General features: G+C 44.8%; 4 protein-coding genes across 6 annotated transcripts; 2 read left to right on the forward strand and 2 right to left on the reverse strand.

Annotated features, from left to right (window-relative positions):
* The first annotated feature begins 205 nt into the window (after nt 1-205).
* Nucleotides 206-1,949, forward strand: fcer1gl (Fc receptor, IgE, high affinity I, gamma polypeptide like). Its single transcript, XM_047026747.1, has 5 exons — nt 206-392; nt 568-659; nt 802-840; nt 1,407-1,439; nt 1,620-1,949. The coding sequence occupies exons 1-5, from the start codon at nt 341-343 to the stop codon at nt 1,683-1,685; spliced, it is 282 nt and encodes a 93-aa protein (XP_046882703.1). The 5' UTR covers nt 206-340; the 3' UTR covers nt 1,686-1,949.
* Nucleotides 1,950-2,371: 422 nt separating this feature from the next.
* Nucleotides 2,372-11,048, forward strand: nectin4b (nectin cell adhesion molecule 4b). Of its 3 annotated transcripts, none has more exons than XM_047026739.1 (13): nt 2,372-2,966; nt 3,739-3,936; nt 4,164-4,331; nt 4,922-5,176; nt 5,505-5,672; nt 5,961-6,239; nt 7,367-7,484; nt 8,721-8,872; nt 9,046-9,223; nt 9,320-9,395; nt 9,535-9,597; nt 9,816-10,034; nt 10,318-11,048. In XM_047026739.1, exons 1-13 carry the CDS (start codon nt 2,903-2,905, stop codon nt 10,591-10,593), a joined length of 2,214 nt encoding a protein of 737 aa, XP_046882695.1. In that variant the 5' UTR covers nt 2,372-2,902; the 3' UTR covers nt 10,594-11,048. The 3 variants fall into 3 exon arrangements, with proteins under 3 accessions (XP_046882695.1, XP_046882696.1, XP_046882697.1); XM_047026740.1 differs by having other exon boundaries at nt 9,064-9,223; XM_047026741.1 differs by lacking the exon at nt 2,372-2,966 and adding an exon at nt 3,432-3,519.
* Nucleotides 11,049-11,424: 376 nt separating this feature from the next.
* LOC124472119 (zinc finger protein 287) lies at nt 11,425-13,822 on the reverse strand. Its single transcript, XM_047026746.1, has 2 exons — nt 13,306-13,822; nt 11,425-12,314 (listed from the first exon to the last, which is right to left on the reverse strand). Exons 1-2 carry the CDS (start codon nt 13,568-13,570, stop codon nt 11,425-11,427), a joined length of 1,155 nt encoding a protein of 384 aa, XP_046882702.1. The 5' UTR covers nt 13,571-13,822.
* Nucleotides 13,823-14,155: 333 nt separating this feature from the next.
* Nucleotides 14,156-16,553, reverse strand: si:ch211-155e24.3 (uncharacterized protein LOC100150696 homolog). The gene is made up of 4 exons (XM_047026745.1): nt 16,168-16,553; nt 15,935-16,041; nt 15,606-15,714; nt 14,156-15,499 (listed from the first exon to the last, which is right to left on the reverse strand). Exons 1-4 carry the CDS (start codon nt 16,379-16,381, stop codon nt 14,403-14,405), a joined length of 1,527 nt encoding a protein of 508 aa, XP_046882701.1. The 5' UTR covers nt 16,382-16,553; the 3' UTR covers nt 14,156-14,402.
* Between the last annotated feature and the right edge of the window lie 111 nt (nt 16,554-16,664).

Here is a 16,664-nt window from a genome sequence, read left to right on the forward strand (position 1 = left end):
ATATATATATATATATATAAAATAAAACATGCACAAAGTTGGGTTGAATAAAAACGGAAAATGTCAAACTATAAATGCCATATATATACCAGCACTTCATCATATCCATCTAATTATGGAATCATTTAAATATAACTCAATTACATGATCGGTTCTTTACTGCTTTCATCTATGCACTTAGTGTGAGAAAACCTTTGTGGGAGTTGGTGTTTGTGGTTTTTAAGCTCTAAGACGGTCACTGTGAGCCCATCACTTCCTGCTGACAGATCAAGCTTTCAGTTCCGAGGTGTTAGAAACCCAAAGATAACGCCTTTTATTTACTCACACACTACCCCCGAAGATGAAGGGCTCTCTGATCGTAGCCATTCTCCTCTTAAATTTCAGCTTTGCTGGTGAGAAATTTTATTTAAATTGTTGTTATTGTTCAACTTTATTAATATATCAAATGTAACTTGTAGGTTTAGAAAAGGTACCCTCAAGCTGACAGACTGGTTTTCAGTAGTTCAAAAATCCCAAGAGTGATGATATTGAATATGATTGTCGATTTGTGTGCGTGTGTTTGAGCAGAAGCATTCCAGGAGGCGAAGCTGTGTTATATCTTGGATGGGATTCTAGTGATCTACGGCATCATTTTAACCTTCCTGTACTGCAGGCTCAGGGTAGGACCACCATCATTGTTACACTGCACAAAGCTAACGACACGTACCCACTACTTTCAGGTCCATCAAATGTGTGTATTGAATTTCAGCCTGCCACAACACTGTGTATTTGAATAAATGTAATGGCTTTATTGTCTTTCAGATGGATCCTACGTTTGCAACCAGCAACAATTACCCTCAGGTAAAGTAAAATGTTGTGGTGTGTGTGTGTGACTGTGCACACCAAACAAAAGTGTTCAAGTTCATCATGATTTGCTATGCGCAATAGTAATTTGTTAAAGAAAAATAATATTCTAATTGCTTTTGGGCCTCTCCATTTTTAGTTACCCAAACCTTACACTTCTGCTTGTGCTAATTTCAGAGAATGGCAACTTTTCCTGTTAGCAAGAACAGACTGACCACCAGAAATGTTATTTATAAATAGTTTCCATTACTCCTTCCCACTCATCACAACATATCATAGATGACTGTAAATGGGCCTCGGTGCTAAGTGATGTAATTCAAATGTAATTATAATAATAGTAATACTAGTATAATATAATGATAACAAAGCATTTGAAGAGAAAACCAAATCGTGTTTGTAATTTTTGAAAGGCAAAAGAGGAACTTTTGAACTCACAGGAAGATGACCATCTGTTTCTTTCTGCAATTCATTGTGAAATCACATTGCTGTTGTTGATGTTATTCTATTCAGTGCTAATGCTCTTAGTTTCATCATAAATATTTGTATAATTTTTATCTCAACAGAAGCCGCCAGCTTATGGAGAACGCCTTTATGAAGTACGATAACTCTTGATTCTCCTCACCAGACAACTCAAAAGAATGACAATGTTGTCTTTTCCCTCATGGAATCATTAAACAATGAAAGTATCATGTCATTTATATCTTTAAAAGATTTATAGGAAAATGATTTGGGCGTTAACAGTTTTTGTTCTTAATCTTTATCTCTCCCTCCATTAGGGGTTGACCCCCCATAGCCCGGACACCTACGAGACCATCAAAGTGGAGAAGAAACCAATAGTCTGAGAGGAGTTGGAAAGAAACATTTGTAACTTTGTAACATTTATGATTAATCCACTCCTGCTTGTTTTATGTGTGTCTGCACAACAGCCAGTATTATTTAGATGAGTCATGTTTGGAGCTTTATTATGGAATCATAGTGTTTCCTCACTATAAACCAGCACTTCCCGTTGTAACATTTATCCTGTCTGTTCACCATGTCTACTAGAAAGATTCAAATGAAATGTATCAAACTATTACCATAAATAAGGTGCCCTATTTGTTTTCATATACCATGTGCTGTGTTGTGGTTTATTGTAGCATATTCATACGGTCTCTAAACAGTTCAATATATTCCTACACATCACTTTACTTGCCCTACACACCAGGCCAGTCCCAGAATTGTGTTTGAGGCTTTTGATTATAAACTTGTTTCTAGTATAAATAAATTGCATAATCTGTGTAAATGCCAAGTAAGGTAAAGTGGCTTATGTTCTGGTGAGCCTAACATTGTCTCATTTTGTACGTATGCGACATACTTGCCAACAATGTGATTATTTAACATTTACAAATCATTATAAAAATTGTGGACGAGTTAGTTGTCTGGACTGAGGAATTTGTGATTTGAACCATGGTGAAGGAAGTAGCGTTGCTGCCTGTCAAATATAATTATGTTGATTAGGGGCGTGGCCTAAACTAAAAGACAGGTGTAACTTGGAGTAAAGTTACCATATACCTTTGGGCAAGGTAGCGCGCTGCTGGATTTGAATAATGTTTTATTCTTCATCTAGAATGAGGAGACTTTGTGCGGAGTTTGGATAAAGACATTGTGCCATAAAACGTATAGAATTTTTTACCTTGTGATGCTGTAGCCAAGACATCTGTGAGAACACAGAAAAGTCAACAAGAAAATACCGAAGAAGACATCTGTGAGAACACAGAAAAGTCAACAAGAATATATCGAAGAAAATTATATTAATTACATAAAGTTAAGCTACTGGAAGAATAAGAATAAGATAATTGATTTTAGATTTCCGACTCCACGACGTGCATAAAACTCCCACAAACTGCACTTGCATTCTACTGCTGTCGAAATATTTTTTGACTATTTATTTCTTGGTCGCACAGCATTTTATTGTGGTCTTTTTTTAATCGGATTTCATTTGAGTTTTGGAAACTACGAGTAGTGACAATAGGCCTAACACCAATTAAAGCGTTTTTGCTGAATAATTCAAGTTGCAGTTATGAAGTCTCATGCATGGGCCGCCAGGCAGCGGACAGAATGGATGGCACTTATTTGGGCATTTGGTAAGACTTTAAAATGTATTTGTAACAAACACACTTTTCATTTCCTTATCATAACATGTGGCACAGGTGATGGGATTTAGCATTTTGAAATGTGGAAGAGTCACATTCTTTCTCTGTAAAAAACAGAAAGCAGGAGGGCTGCGCTTCATACTATTTCTCAACTCTATGACCATTTATTTAGGTATGTTTGCCGTACAAGACACTCAAAGTTCATAAGGACAAACGAGTGACTCAGTCAATGAATGTATTCTTTGTGCATTGCTTTAGTTAGTATTGGCAAAGAGTTGAATGAAGGTTAATGTCATGAACAAGAAAAGCAAGTAAGGCAGCTTTGTGATACACGCAACCTGTCACTTTACCTCTCCTCTCTGATTGTAAATAGGACGCTAAAGTTTGCTATTTTCTGTTGACTAGAACCTGTCTGGCAGTGCGAGAGGAAAAGGTGTTTGCATTCCTCTGTGTGTCAGTGAACCTGACGGTCTGGCCTTGTTCTCCTGGGTTTAGAGAATGGATATATACCGTATGTGTGCCATGTCGTGTCCCTTAACAGAAGGTTTAATTATTAATGTTTTAAACAATCATTAACTAGACACTTTCTAGTCTTCGAGGGCAAATTATAGTTATTTTTTGGTTGTTGTGGGAATGCGTTAGACTATTACCCTCACTCAACTTTGTGTCTCTTTTTTCACCTCAACTTGCCCACCTTCTTTAACACAATTTCTCAATTTATAACGTCTCTTTCATACACATTCACACTCTTCTCCCCCTCCAGTGGTCTCTGTCCAGGGTGGCTTTGTGGAACCTCCTCCCTCCTTCTCCCTGCGCTCCCTGGCAGAGTCGGAGACGCGACTGCCCTGCCACTACCAGGTGGGTGACGGGGAGCAGGTGATCCAGGTCACATGGACCAGGGAGCTGTCAGACGGCACCAAGGAAAAGATCCTCACTGCCCACCACAACGAGGTCCACACAGGTATGCCATATAACGCAGTATTATATGCATGTATATCTCAGTACATGGCACGTGGTATGTGGCCTTCCCTGGAGGAAAATGGTGACCTGTTATGGAGGAATTTGGTTGTGTGATGGGGTTGAATTTGCCTCCCGGGCAACTGTACCACTGTATGACAGTAGGAAAAAAAACTCCGATTGTTTCTAGAGATTAGTGAGTTTCTCCCTCCCTTGTGCTTCTTTGGTCAGAGGTTGGGCCTTTCTCGGGGAGGGTGAAGTTCGACAGCGTCAGCCCGGCCAATGACTCTGCCCTGCTGCTGCTCAGCACCCAGGAGTCTGACGAGGGCAGCTACACCTGCCACATCAGCACCTTCCCCTCAGGGAACTTCGAGAGGAAAGTCTCCCTCACCGTTGAGAGTAAGACCCCTCTTCCTCCTTTTCCTCTCCTCCTCCTTCGTTCTTCCTCGCCATACCGCGAAATACAATGGGGTTTCATGACAAGGATCTCTTGGTATGAAGCCCCTAACAAACTGATTGGTTGGTCAACCTATCAATCAAAGTAGACACAGCCAAACTGCCAGCCACAACGAGCACATGCGGTGACCGGGTCATGTTAGATCAGTGTTTGTTCCACATTATAAACCACTGTGTCTGTCCTTGTCTAAACTGTTATCTCACCTCCCTCTAACTGTCAAATGGATCACTGAATGGTTTGGTTCTGTATTAGTGAGTGGCTGTGTGTGGGAAAATGTTTGTTTGCTCTCCTGTGTGTGTCAGTACACTCGAAGGTCTGTTCTCCGGGCAATTTAGTGAATGAAAATGTCCCTGGTTGAGCCATGATTTTGTCCTTATCTGCAGGTTGAATCATTGACTAGAGTCTATCTGATCCAACACTCAAAGGGCACAATGTGTGTTAGTCCTTGATTGTTGTGCTAATGCATTAGCATTAGCCTCTTACTCTGCAATGTCTTTGTCTCTCTCCTACACAAACACACCTGCACACACAGCCACACACACAGCCCCCCAATTAGCTGAACACACGCCACCCCCCCTCCCCCCTCCAGTGGTCTCTGTCCAGGGTGGCTTTGTGGAACCTCCTCCCTCCTTCTCCCTGCGCTCCCTGGCAGAGTCAGAGACGCGACTGCCCTGCCACTACCAGGTGGGTGACGGGGAGCAGGTGATCCAGGTCACATGGACCAGGGAGCTGTCAGACGGCACCAAGGAACAGGTCATCACTGCCCACCCTACCGAGGGCCACACAGGTATGCTACGCCATGGCAACTCAGAGCTGAATGTGTTAAATAGTGCACGCCTGTGTCATGGGGCTTGTGTGTAAGGCATGCAAATGGACAAACCCAGCTATCAGGTTTTGGATCCAGATTTTATCTAGATCTTTAAACTTCTGTTCATGGGTGACGCATTCCTCTGCTCATATCAGTGTACACCACATTTCCTAGAATTTTTGGAAAGCAATGGACTTGCGTTATTTCCGGGTTATTGTTTTCCTGTATGAGTCTCTTTCTATAAAGCAAGAGAGTGAACCATAATCTCCTCGCTGGCTCCCTCCCTCCCTTGTGCTTCTTTGGTCAGAGTTTGGCCGTTTCTCGGGGAGGGTGAAGTTCGAGAGCGTCAGCCCCACCGATAACTCTGCCCTGCTGCTGCTCAGCACCCAGGAGTCTGACGAGGGGAGCTACACCTGCCACATCAGCACCTTCCCCTCAGGGAACTTCGAGAGGAAAGTTTCCCTCACTGTCTGGAGTAAGATCCTTTTTTGATCCACAAAATGAGCTCATGGGATTTACAGTACACGCTAAAGTGAATGGCGTCCAATGATGAGGCAAGGGGCCAGAGTGGATGCAGGGATTTGAAACCACAAAATGAGATCTCATGGATTTCCATTCAACATCCATCCATGACCTTGGTTGTGCAGCACTTCCTCCTATTGTTAGATTAGTGATTACATTATCTGAAGTAGGGTGTGGGGAGACATATTAAAGCATTAAAAACAGGGTTCCTTCCCCCTCCGTCTCTTCCACCCTCCTCCAGCGTTACCCATCTCCTCCCTGGAGCCCGTGGTCCTGACGGAGGGCCAGTCCTTCCGCGTTGCCGCCACCTGTCGTGCCGTGGCCCACCCCCCGCCACGCCTCTCCTGGGACACGGCCCTCCCCGGGCAGGCCCAGAACCGCAGCTCGGGGGGCGGCGCCATCTCCGCGTTCTTCTCGCTGCATCCGCTCCGCAGCATGAACGGCAAGCGGCTGGACTGCCTGGTGTGGCACCCGGGCCTGAGGCAGCCCCGCAGGATCAGCAACACCCTGCAGGTGCACTGTGAGTAGTCCTGGACATGCCGCAAGGATGAGATTAACCCTGGTGCTGCCTTCGGGTCATGTGACGAACCATCGTTGTGTTGCGACAACTTTACCGCATACAAAAACAATGTGAAGCATTTTCTTTTAACCTTTTAAAAGAAAATGCCCGACGGTTAAAAGAAAATGTTTCACTTTGTTTTTGTATGCGGTAAAGTTGGGTCGACGGTGGGTCACAATGACTGATGAAGATAACACAAGGGTTAGGGTGCAAACTGTTGGAACGGACCATTTTCATCCATATTAACTGAACCATTTGATCCTTTTTGATGTTTTGGTGTCTATACACATACGGTGTCTACTGTATACACATAGCCAAAACATATTGACACACAATATGTGACATTAGCCGTTTTAAGAGTAAAAGACAAGGAGCGTAAAAGTACTTTGTTCAACATATTGTATTCTTCCGTGGTAATCTCGAAAACTAAACTAACCTCTATTGGAAAAAGTACCTAAAAGCCTTCAGTCCTCAAACAGTGTCACCTATAGAACACTGGAGCAGAGCCATCTGGAGAAGAATGGTAGAAAGTTTAGGAACGTGTAAGAAAAAGAAACCAGTTATTCAAAGCCACACTCCCCATTCTTCAGTAATGGGAGAGAGGACCTTACGGTACACACTCTGCCATGTATATGATGGAACTGGCTGCCTGGTGTCTCGGACTGCTATTCCAACAGCTTCCATTGTTTTGTTTTAGTACTGTACTGCTATAATGAGAAAGTTAAGCCTCTCAGACAGTCAAAGCATACAAAGGAGGAATGCCTGACTAAACTAGACTTGATGTGTAACACTAATGGCACCTTAACATGGGGAGGGGGGGTGCCACTGTAATTTCTAAATGGCTCAAATAAAGGCAGACAGTCTGCACTATAATCCCACAGTTATTGAATCCAATCCAATGCGCCACTTGATTATATGTAATTAAATAAGATTTCTATACAATACAGTTACTGTTCTCAATCATAGTCAGACATTGACCTCTAAACAATAGGCATATTTTATAACCAGTTGACTGAAGTTTCAACACAGTGAGGGTATATTCTTTTATGTCACTAATTTAGCTTTGTGTGTGTGTGTGATTGTCCCAGTTCCTCCCGATGTTAGCATCACTGGGCATGATGGGAACTGGTTCATAGGACGAGAAGGAGCTGAGCTCCGATGTGAAAGTGGAGGATATCCCAAACCCCAGAACTTCACGTGGACCAGGTACGGCTGACTGGCAGGCAGTGTGGAGAATGTCACTTCCTTGTGTAATACTATCCACATGTCTGAGGTACTGTTTAAATAGGGCTGTAGAGAGTAGTGCTCTTCGAGATGCGCACACACACACACACACACACCCATGTAGCACACATGAACACAGACAACAAGGCAGAGTGTGTCTGCTGAAGGACGGTGCCTTCTCAAGCAGTTCAATATAGAATAAAAGCCACGGTATCGTATAACTGAATTAGAAAATGGATTGGTTGGAAGAGAGAGGGAGGTTTAACACAGAGGGAGCCAGGGAGAGCGGGAGGGAGGAGGAGAGGGTGGAAAGATGGAGACGCGTCCTAAGCACTTAATCACAGCGTCTCTCTTTAACTATCACCATAACACACCGTAAAACACAGGGTACGTGTTTAATTAAAGATTGTTCTCAGAGCATTACAATAATAACAGATCACACAAGTAATCATTTGTTGCCTCAATGTGCACACTTCCTGATCCAATGCAAACCAGTAGGACAATGACCGGGTTTTCCCAAAGTTGTCCCACATCACACACACTAGCAAATGTTTGTATTCATACATTTCATGTATGTTGGTGTATTATAACAGGATTGTTCTCAATGCATCTAGCCAGTATCAATATCAGTATTCCATTCCCCTATCAGGTGCAATCTCTGGAGCTGATTCTATCATAAAGAGTTGGTTTAAAAGGTGGGGCTGAGAGGAGAAATCCGAGAAACCCTTTGAATGGAGAAGGGGGGGAGCGGTTGCAGAGGTTAACAGCAGTAAAATGTCTGCCCAGCACATTGAAACTAGGGCAACCTGACCCCCCCCAGTGGAGTAGAAACTGGCCTTCTCCTTTGTATACCGTGTTTCAGTGTGGCTCCAGTCTCCGACACGCTCAAATCCCAACCCTGCTTATTCAATGGGTGATAAAGCAGCAGTGAGCAAGCAGAGTACATGCACATAGCTGGTTCCCCTTTCTGACAAACCTGATCAGTGGAGAATCAAAGAACACCTTGCTATAAATGTACCGGCCACAAATCTATGGCAGTAAATGTGATTATTATTATTTTTAAGTCTGTTTGAAATTAATTGATCTGTGGAATTTTAAAACTAATTCCGGGATGTATACATTTGAAAGATGTTTGGTTTGCAAGATTCAATGGAAATCAGAATGAGTTTGATGTAGTCTGTAGCCATGTACCGAACGTACCGTGTGCTCTATCCACAGGAGGGGTGGATCTCTGACAGGAGGAGTGTCTGTACTTGGAAACAGGCTGCTCTTTGGGCAGGCCCTTAGCTTGAATGACACCGGCGTCTACGAATGTGTGGCTCAGAACAGTGCTGGAGCAGGAAAAGCTGAGTTCACCCTCACAGTGACGGGTAAGAACAATATGCTTTGTGTGGAATGTAAACCATAGGAACAGGGCCAAATGGCCTGTTGGGGAGGGGGGGGGGAATAATAGGTTTGATTATCTTTGCTGCCCCCTGGTGACAACACTGAGAAATAGATGGTGCACGTGTGCAGCTGGGTGTAATGAAGGTCTTTCCCTAAGCTCTGCCCCCTGATTCAGAGAGGAGAGTGCAGGAACCCACCGTCGACAGCCTCCTCCTTATAGTCGTCGGTGCGTCCGCCGGTGCTCTGGTCCTCATCATGATCATCATTATCTTCCTGGTGCACCGATACCATCGACGCCGCACGAAGAACCTAGAGATGGAGCTCGGAGAAAGGACGTGCGTGGGGAAATGGGTTTCAACTATTCACTCACCTGTCCTTGCTGAAGTGGTGGCATTGAGCCATTTTCTTTGTTTACTCTTTTTCTCCTACAGGGAAGAGATGAACACCCTTTCCAGACAGGCCTCGTTCAGGAGAATCAACTCTGTGGGCTCAGATCCCAGAGCACTGGTACAAACAACACCACACACACCCTCATTTCACATGAACGCAAAATACTCATGCGAAATATTTCTTCATCAATTCATGTATTTGTGATCTCAGTCGCGCTCTCTAACCCCTTGATCTTGTCTCCTCCATCCAACCCCAGGACGAGGACAGTGTCTCACTCAGAGTCGACAACAGAATGAAGCACAGCCAGCTGTCGTTAGAGGTGAGTTTACACCCTCAAAAGGGTTACGATACAAAATGGACATCCCTGTTGACACTATTGTGAAAACACCGTCCATGAAGGAGGCTTTATTGGTGGGATCATGACAATGAAGTTATTGACGATGCTTTCTTAATATGGTTCCATGCATAGGTCTACTGCGATTACAGTAAATGACATGATTTGCGTTTTTCTTTTTTTGTGACCGTTTCCCCTCTCAGGACCGGCCCCTCTACCGGGGCAGCCAGTCCACGCTAGGCGGGAGGCGGGCAGCACTGGGAGAGTTGGAGGTGGACCACTTGGGCCGGCCCCTGCTATACCAGTCGAGCTGGCGCGAGTGCCGCGGGAGGGCCAGGGCCTCGGCTGACATGGACGGAGGCTGGGACGAGCAGCGCAGGCGGAGGGTGGAGTCCTACCTGAGGAACAGCCACATGTCGTTGGTGCGTGTCGCTCGGGGGGGGGGGGGGGACTCAGGGGGGGTCTGGACGAGTTGTTTCGTGACACGAACGTGATCCGTATTTCCTCCTTGTACCAGAAATGGGTTCCCCCAATCCTAGACTAAATCTCCCACTCAATCACCATCAGTACACTGTCTTTGAAAAACAATCTACTGTACTGCTGGGAGCTTTACTATCAGAACAATAGGTAAGGAAGCCCCTCCCCCTCACACACCCACGTCTCAAGTACCTTTGTAACCCCTCCCGCATCCCTCTTCTATCCCAGGACTCTGGCCTTCCCTCCTCCCATCCCCAGCAGGATAGTGGTGAGAGCCACACCACCCAGGACCCGTCCCCACCGGCCCCAGACTGGTGTGGCACCCAGGGGCCAGAGGACTGGGCTTCCAGTCTGCCCCTGCCGGAGGGCGATGAGGTGGACTGTGACACTTCCTACCAAATCTCAGAGGCGTTCTCCAACCACTTTGACTACAGCAACGGCTTCCTGCGGCCCAAACCTCACTCCAACGCCATCCTTCTGCACCCCCGGGGGCAGGTTATATAGGTGTACACGTACGATTGGCAAAATGTGATGATCATCTTCAAAATGTGGTGATCTTCACTACCTCAGAGGCATTACTGAACTTTCTAGGTGACAGGTCACCCTAAGTCGGCAAATGGCTACCACATGCTTTTTATAATTGCTTTGGAAATATTGTCAATGTCAGCACATTTGTCTAATATCTGGCCATCCCTGGAACATCCACGTTTATTACCCAGGATGCAGGCATTCAAACTCCTCACCTTTTGGTGAAATTCACCTTTTTGAAAACAAAATGGGTTACCTACGTGATTCATGCAGATCCAATGAAAAATTTCGGGGGAGTTTGTGGCACTCCTAACGCCTAAACCTCACAGCCAATCAGAAGCAGAGGTACTGAGCAGTCTGTAATTGTTTTTATATGATGTATGCTATAAAAAAAGTCTATGGTAAAAAACATTACATTGTTTGCAAGAGCACAGATTCTACATTGATCTGGCCTCTTAATTTTGCTCTCAAAGTGCACCAGATTGATGTGTTTAACTTTCATGCATTTCCTTCCGGGGTAGCATCCTCCCTTTTTTACCCCTGACTTGTTTGCATGCCTGAGGATGAAGACTACATTGTTCACTGGGTTTGCTGAATTTCTGGGCATTTTAACTTACTGTAACTACCACGGAAAAGTTCTAGCAGGGCATCTTGTTCATGTACACACTTGTTACTTCCTATGGCTTAATGCTATAGATCCATTAACAAAATTCTCTGGTGGTTTCTCATTACGGGCCCAGTGTCTGCTTCTGTAACAGACACTGTTGTGACTGTTGTCCACTGAGTTCCTCATCTCCAAGGCCATGTTTAGGCTAGGGCCCCGAGGTGTGCGTGGCTGCGCTGGTGTGTTCGGAGGTTGCTTCTCTGGTTGAAACACTTCCCACAGGTGCTGCACGAGTAAGGTTTCTCCCCTGTGTGAATCCGCTGATGGATCTTCAGATGGCTGAAGCGGTCAAAGCTTTTCCCGCAGTATCCACAGTCAAACCATTTTTCCTTCCCGTGAGGCCTACTTGATTTAATAATAGCAGTCAATTCTTGTCCAGTGGAGGCCAACGACAATCTAGTGCTGCCAGCCCAAACGCAGGGATGTCCTGGAATCTCGTTGGTGGTTGGTTTATGGACCGGTGGCCGGACAGTGCCATGAGTCACTATCTTTCTGTTGGAGATAATAGTCAGCCCTGGTCCCTGTGCCCTCGGAACAGACTTCTCCCCTCCAAACACATCACTGTATCTCATCTCTGCCATGGGCCCTCTATCATGACTTGCCAATGCATTTTGAATGAGCTCTATTTCGTTTTCTAAATGACCTGGGTTTTGCGCTATACTGTAATAGCCATCTGAATCGACAGTTATATCGCTGTCCCGCTCTGACACAGGTGACGAGCGGGAAGGTTCTCTCTCATCCAGGACAGGACTAGCAGCCCGAGGGTCCCACCCTTGTGTCACACCAGGGTCACTCCCTGGCAGACGCATCTGGACACTGTCTATCTCCTCATCTTCCTCCGGCTCGGCCTTGATTAGGTGCAAGTTAAGGCCTTCAATCTCATGCTTTAATGAAACCTTTTTCAGGTCTCTTTGTGAACCTGCGGTTGGTTGTGCTGGATTTTTGCAAAGTTTCACATTTGTAGGCGTGTTGAACTCCTTGCTTGTGTTAGGTGAAGCCCCTCTGCCCGAAACATCTATTGAACCACTAGTTCCTAAAAAGGAGATTGAGAGTGAAGCTGTTACAAAACATAGCTTTTTAAAACAACTTCAACGTTTTATGACAACGGTTCTGATTCAGATAAATACCTAATTAGGGTTCCCCTCAATTAGCCTTTTTTGGGGGTTCATGGGTTGTAACTTGTAACAATAGTTCTACTTCTGCACATCAGTGTTTTTGACCAAACCGTGATGTGCAATAACTAATTCCTAGTACATTAGCCAAATCAGCAATTTAGGTAATAAAACATATATTTGAACAGAACTTCACGAGTTGAAACACTTAAGCAGTGGTTCTTAAGCCTTTCCTCAGGGAACCTCTGTCCTGCATGTTTTAGATTTAGTTTCCCTGCTCCAACACATCTGTTTCTAATAAATGGGTCGTTATCTCGCTCTGTAGAAGCCTGGTAACGAACATGCATTTGAATCAGGTGTGTTGGAGCAAGGAAACATTTAAAACATGCAGGACAGGGGTTCCCTGAGGACAGGGCTAAGAACATCTGACTTAAGAGTTTGAGAAAGATGATAAATGGGGAAAATTATCTAAAAAGGTTACACATTTAATATGGGAATTTAGTAGAATAACCTTGATAAGCTGATGTCTTCTGAGACTTGACACAGGCTAAAACAACAGGTTGTGGGTTGATTTGGAATGCTATGCTAAATGTCATGCCTGTGTTAGGTCATGAGACATGAAGTACAGTAGGCCTGCACAACCACACAACTTTAGCCATTTCAGGTTTTCCTGGAACTTTCCATGGAAAGGTTCCATGGGTTCCAATTATGGAAATGTTAAACTCGACTCATGTTTCTCTTTAATAACCAATGCACCCTTTGCGTACTATTTGAAAGAAACCTGTGGTAGAAGACTACAAAGAATTGTCAGCAATATGACACACGTGAAGGATGTATGGCCATTTCCAACCCAGTTCAGTGATGTTGTCATAGCCTACTGTACAGGTAACGGATAAGACCGTTGTGACTCACCTTGTTCAATTGTGAATGGCGAGGACGAAAGCAGACGTGCCGCTGGCGCATTGGAAATGTTTGCCTTTCCCCGTTCGTTTTCAGTATATTTTCTTTTTAAGGCTTCTATTTCATTGTCTCTCCGACATATTTCCAATCGTAACACCACAAACTCATCCTCGAACAATTTACTTATTTCCGCGATGGCAGTTTTGGTTAGTACATCCACCACTGACGTTAATTTGCTTTGAAAAGTCCCATTTACCGTGGTGTCTTGGAATAACATTTTTCCTTGTTAGTGAGCGTTCTGTACCAGTTTTCGAAATGCAATTTGCAAGGTTAAAACAAATAGGATAAAGCGAAAAATGGTCAATTGTATGTACTTTCCCAGCCTAAAGGTAGAGAAACTGAAGGGGAGGAGCGCGTGACCACATGACAAAAAAGGATGTACAGTGTCCATATTAGGACAGTTTACCAAGCGTAAAAAACCGAAGGAAATATTACCCCGAAATGTCCCCATAATCTAAAGATGTATCATTTCTTGGAATCATCATAACATGTACAAGATAGATGGTTCGATGTAGTATGTGTCGAATATGTTTGTTCGAAATTAATAAAATACAAATAAAAAACGGGGGCAGACAGTAGCCTACATTGTAAACAATGAATTTTGCCAAATAGGCTTCAACTTTTTTTTGTTTGAACTTTTACCCTGAACTAACCACTTCAAACTATTCGAGCGTATTAAGTCAAATATAATGTAGTCTTTCTTAAAGTTGGAACACATCCCTAGAAGTTGGAACACATCCCTAGATTTCCTGGACTACTGCAACTCTATGAGTACTATGAAAAGTAGTACGTACCACTCTTATTTGCTTGAATTCATTTTAATGCCAATTAAAATACAGAAATATTTGCAGAAATGTAATGAAGAATTAATCTAATCTCCACAAACACAGAATCCATGTGTCAAACAACGTGCCGTTTCACAAAAAAGTCAGGGCCGTACCACAGATCTAACAAAATATTCCCTGTTCATGAATAACATTACAATGTTTAAGTAATAGACAATAATTACAGTTGAAGTGCTACAAATACAAGTTTCTTTCTTCGAAACTCTATTTGAAACACCTGGTCTGAGTCATCATTAAACTGGTGTGTGGGTCCTCTGCATACCCAGGAACCATGGGCCTGTGGACAGACACATCGCTCTGCCCTATGTGAGTTCTCTGGTGGGACTTGAGACTGGAGCGCTGGGTGAAGCACTTTCCACACTGCGCACACTCAAATGGCTTCTCTCCACTGTGGACCACTGCGTGTCTTATAAGGTTACACTGCTTGGTGAAACTCCGCCCACACTGCACGCAACTGAACGGCTTCTCGCCGGTGTGACTCCGCAGATGCTCCTTCAGCTGACTGAAGCGCATGAAGCTCTTCCCGCAGAAGGTGCAGCTGAAACGCCTCTCCCCCACGCCACCTGAGCGCCACGGCGTCCTTATCCTCCTCGCCATGTTGAAATTGCTGCGACTGTATCCGGAAAAGGCAGAAGAAGCCAGGCTGGACCCCCCCACACCTGCGCCCCCCCTGTCTGTGGCCTCCAAGGCCCTATATTGCTGCTGTACAATCATACCGTTCTCATCAATTAAGTTCACCCCTTCGCTGCTCTCGCCTTCCTCGGGTATGTGTACAGTCTGTTGTCTGGGCCCTTCACCTAAAGGTCTGTTGTGTCTCTTCATGTGGGCCACACGGCTCGGTTTGGAATGCCTTTTTCCTTTCGAGGGGAGCTGAGGCCCACTGTCCTCACTCATGGAGGGAACTGAGAGCATCCCACTATGAGAGGGGAACATGGAGAGACTTTGGTGGTACTGATCGGTGGGATCAAATGAGAAATCGGAATCGGCCGGCTCCGTGTCCGGATTGGAGGACCAGAGGTGTCTGTCGCTGGGGTCCATGCCGTACGGGTCTGAGGGGATGATGTCTGCGGCTTCATCTGGCTCCTCCCGCTCTCCCTCATCCTTCACTACACGCTGATGTCCACCATTGGGCACACTGGACCCGTGTGGCTCCGGGTACTCGAAGTGCTCCGTAGGAGGCAGCACCGGTTCTGGGTCCTCTGGCCCCTCGGTGGAGGGGTAGAGTTCCACAGAATTGTCGGTCAGCTTGTCATTGCGGCGTTGCTGGGAGGATGCTGCTTGCCCAGCCTTGGCATGAGATTCTGATTAAGACACAAGCATACTTGGTTAGCACACACTGTTCGAATGTCTGAGTCTGACGCTGTGGTCTGTATGGGTGAGAAGTGCATCAGACATGTCTAAACACACCCACTCTACTGATCCTCAGTTTCTCAAGTGGATCTGGGTCAGTCTTCCATGTGTCTTCCTCCTCAATCAGTATAGGCTCCGACTCAGCATTCTGCTCCACATCTCCCGCCTAGAAAGAAAAAAAAACATTTTTGCATCCATGCAGCACAGAGCAGGACCAGAAAACAATTTGATGTATGCAAAAATCCAGATTAAAAAAGCGAATTAATAAAAAAAACAGACACTGCTGTCTGTTGTTCAGCAGTGAACCCCTGGATTACGCTTGTTATCCCCCCCCCCCCCCCCCCCCCCCCCCCCCCCCCAGGTACTGGCCCTGTTGTACCACTAACTTGGGCAGACTGGAGTTGAATATCCTCCTCAACTGCATCCATACATCTCCACTGTGAAGTGTTCCTCCCTTTGTTCAAAACCACCTTGACTGGATAGGTACCTCGATCTGTAACCATGGGGTTAAAATAAATACTATTATTTAGTAATGGCAAACATGGGACAGAAGTATAATAGCGCATGCAGGAGGGTATCGTACCTACACCCTTTTCTAAAAGGCTTCAATTCCACTAACCTTTTCTCCTGACTAATCCTCGAGTCCTCCTCAGTTCTCCCTCCATCAGTGTGTATTTCTTTTTCAGAACATCAATATCTCGCTGGCTTTGGGTCAACTCCAAACGTAGAATCGCACAGCTATCATCGACGCGCCTGTTTATTTCTGCTACTGCCGCTTTTGCCAGTATCTCCATGACAGAAGTCAACTGCGCTTGAAAAATGCAGTTAGACATAGTGCCTCAAATATTCAATACCTAGTCAAGTAAAAAGGTTTGTTACTGCTTCGCTGTGTCTGCGTAATCTTTTCTAATCAATACCCACTATGGAGTAATATGTTTCCAATATCGACAATAAATAGCTTGCTGCTTATTTGTCTTCTGATGTGTCCGATTCTTCTTCCGTTCAACTGATGACGTCACATACCGTAATGCTTGATCTAATGTGCAACTCCTATTTTGCTCAGAAATTGAGAGGATTTGAGCATTATTGTGTCCTTATCAAGCACCCAAAGGCTTT

This window comes from Hypomesus transpacificus, chromosome 10 (assembly GCF_021917145.1).
Source record: "Hypomesus transpacificus isolate Combined female chromosome 10, fHypTra1, whole genome shotgun sequence".
In the NCBI taxonomy this organism is placed as follows: Eukaryota; Metazoa; Chordata; class Actinopteri; order Osmeriformes; family Osmeridae; genus Hypomesus; species Hypomesus transpacificus.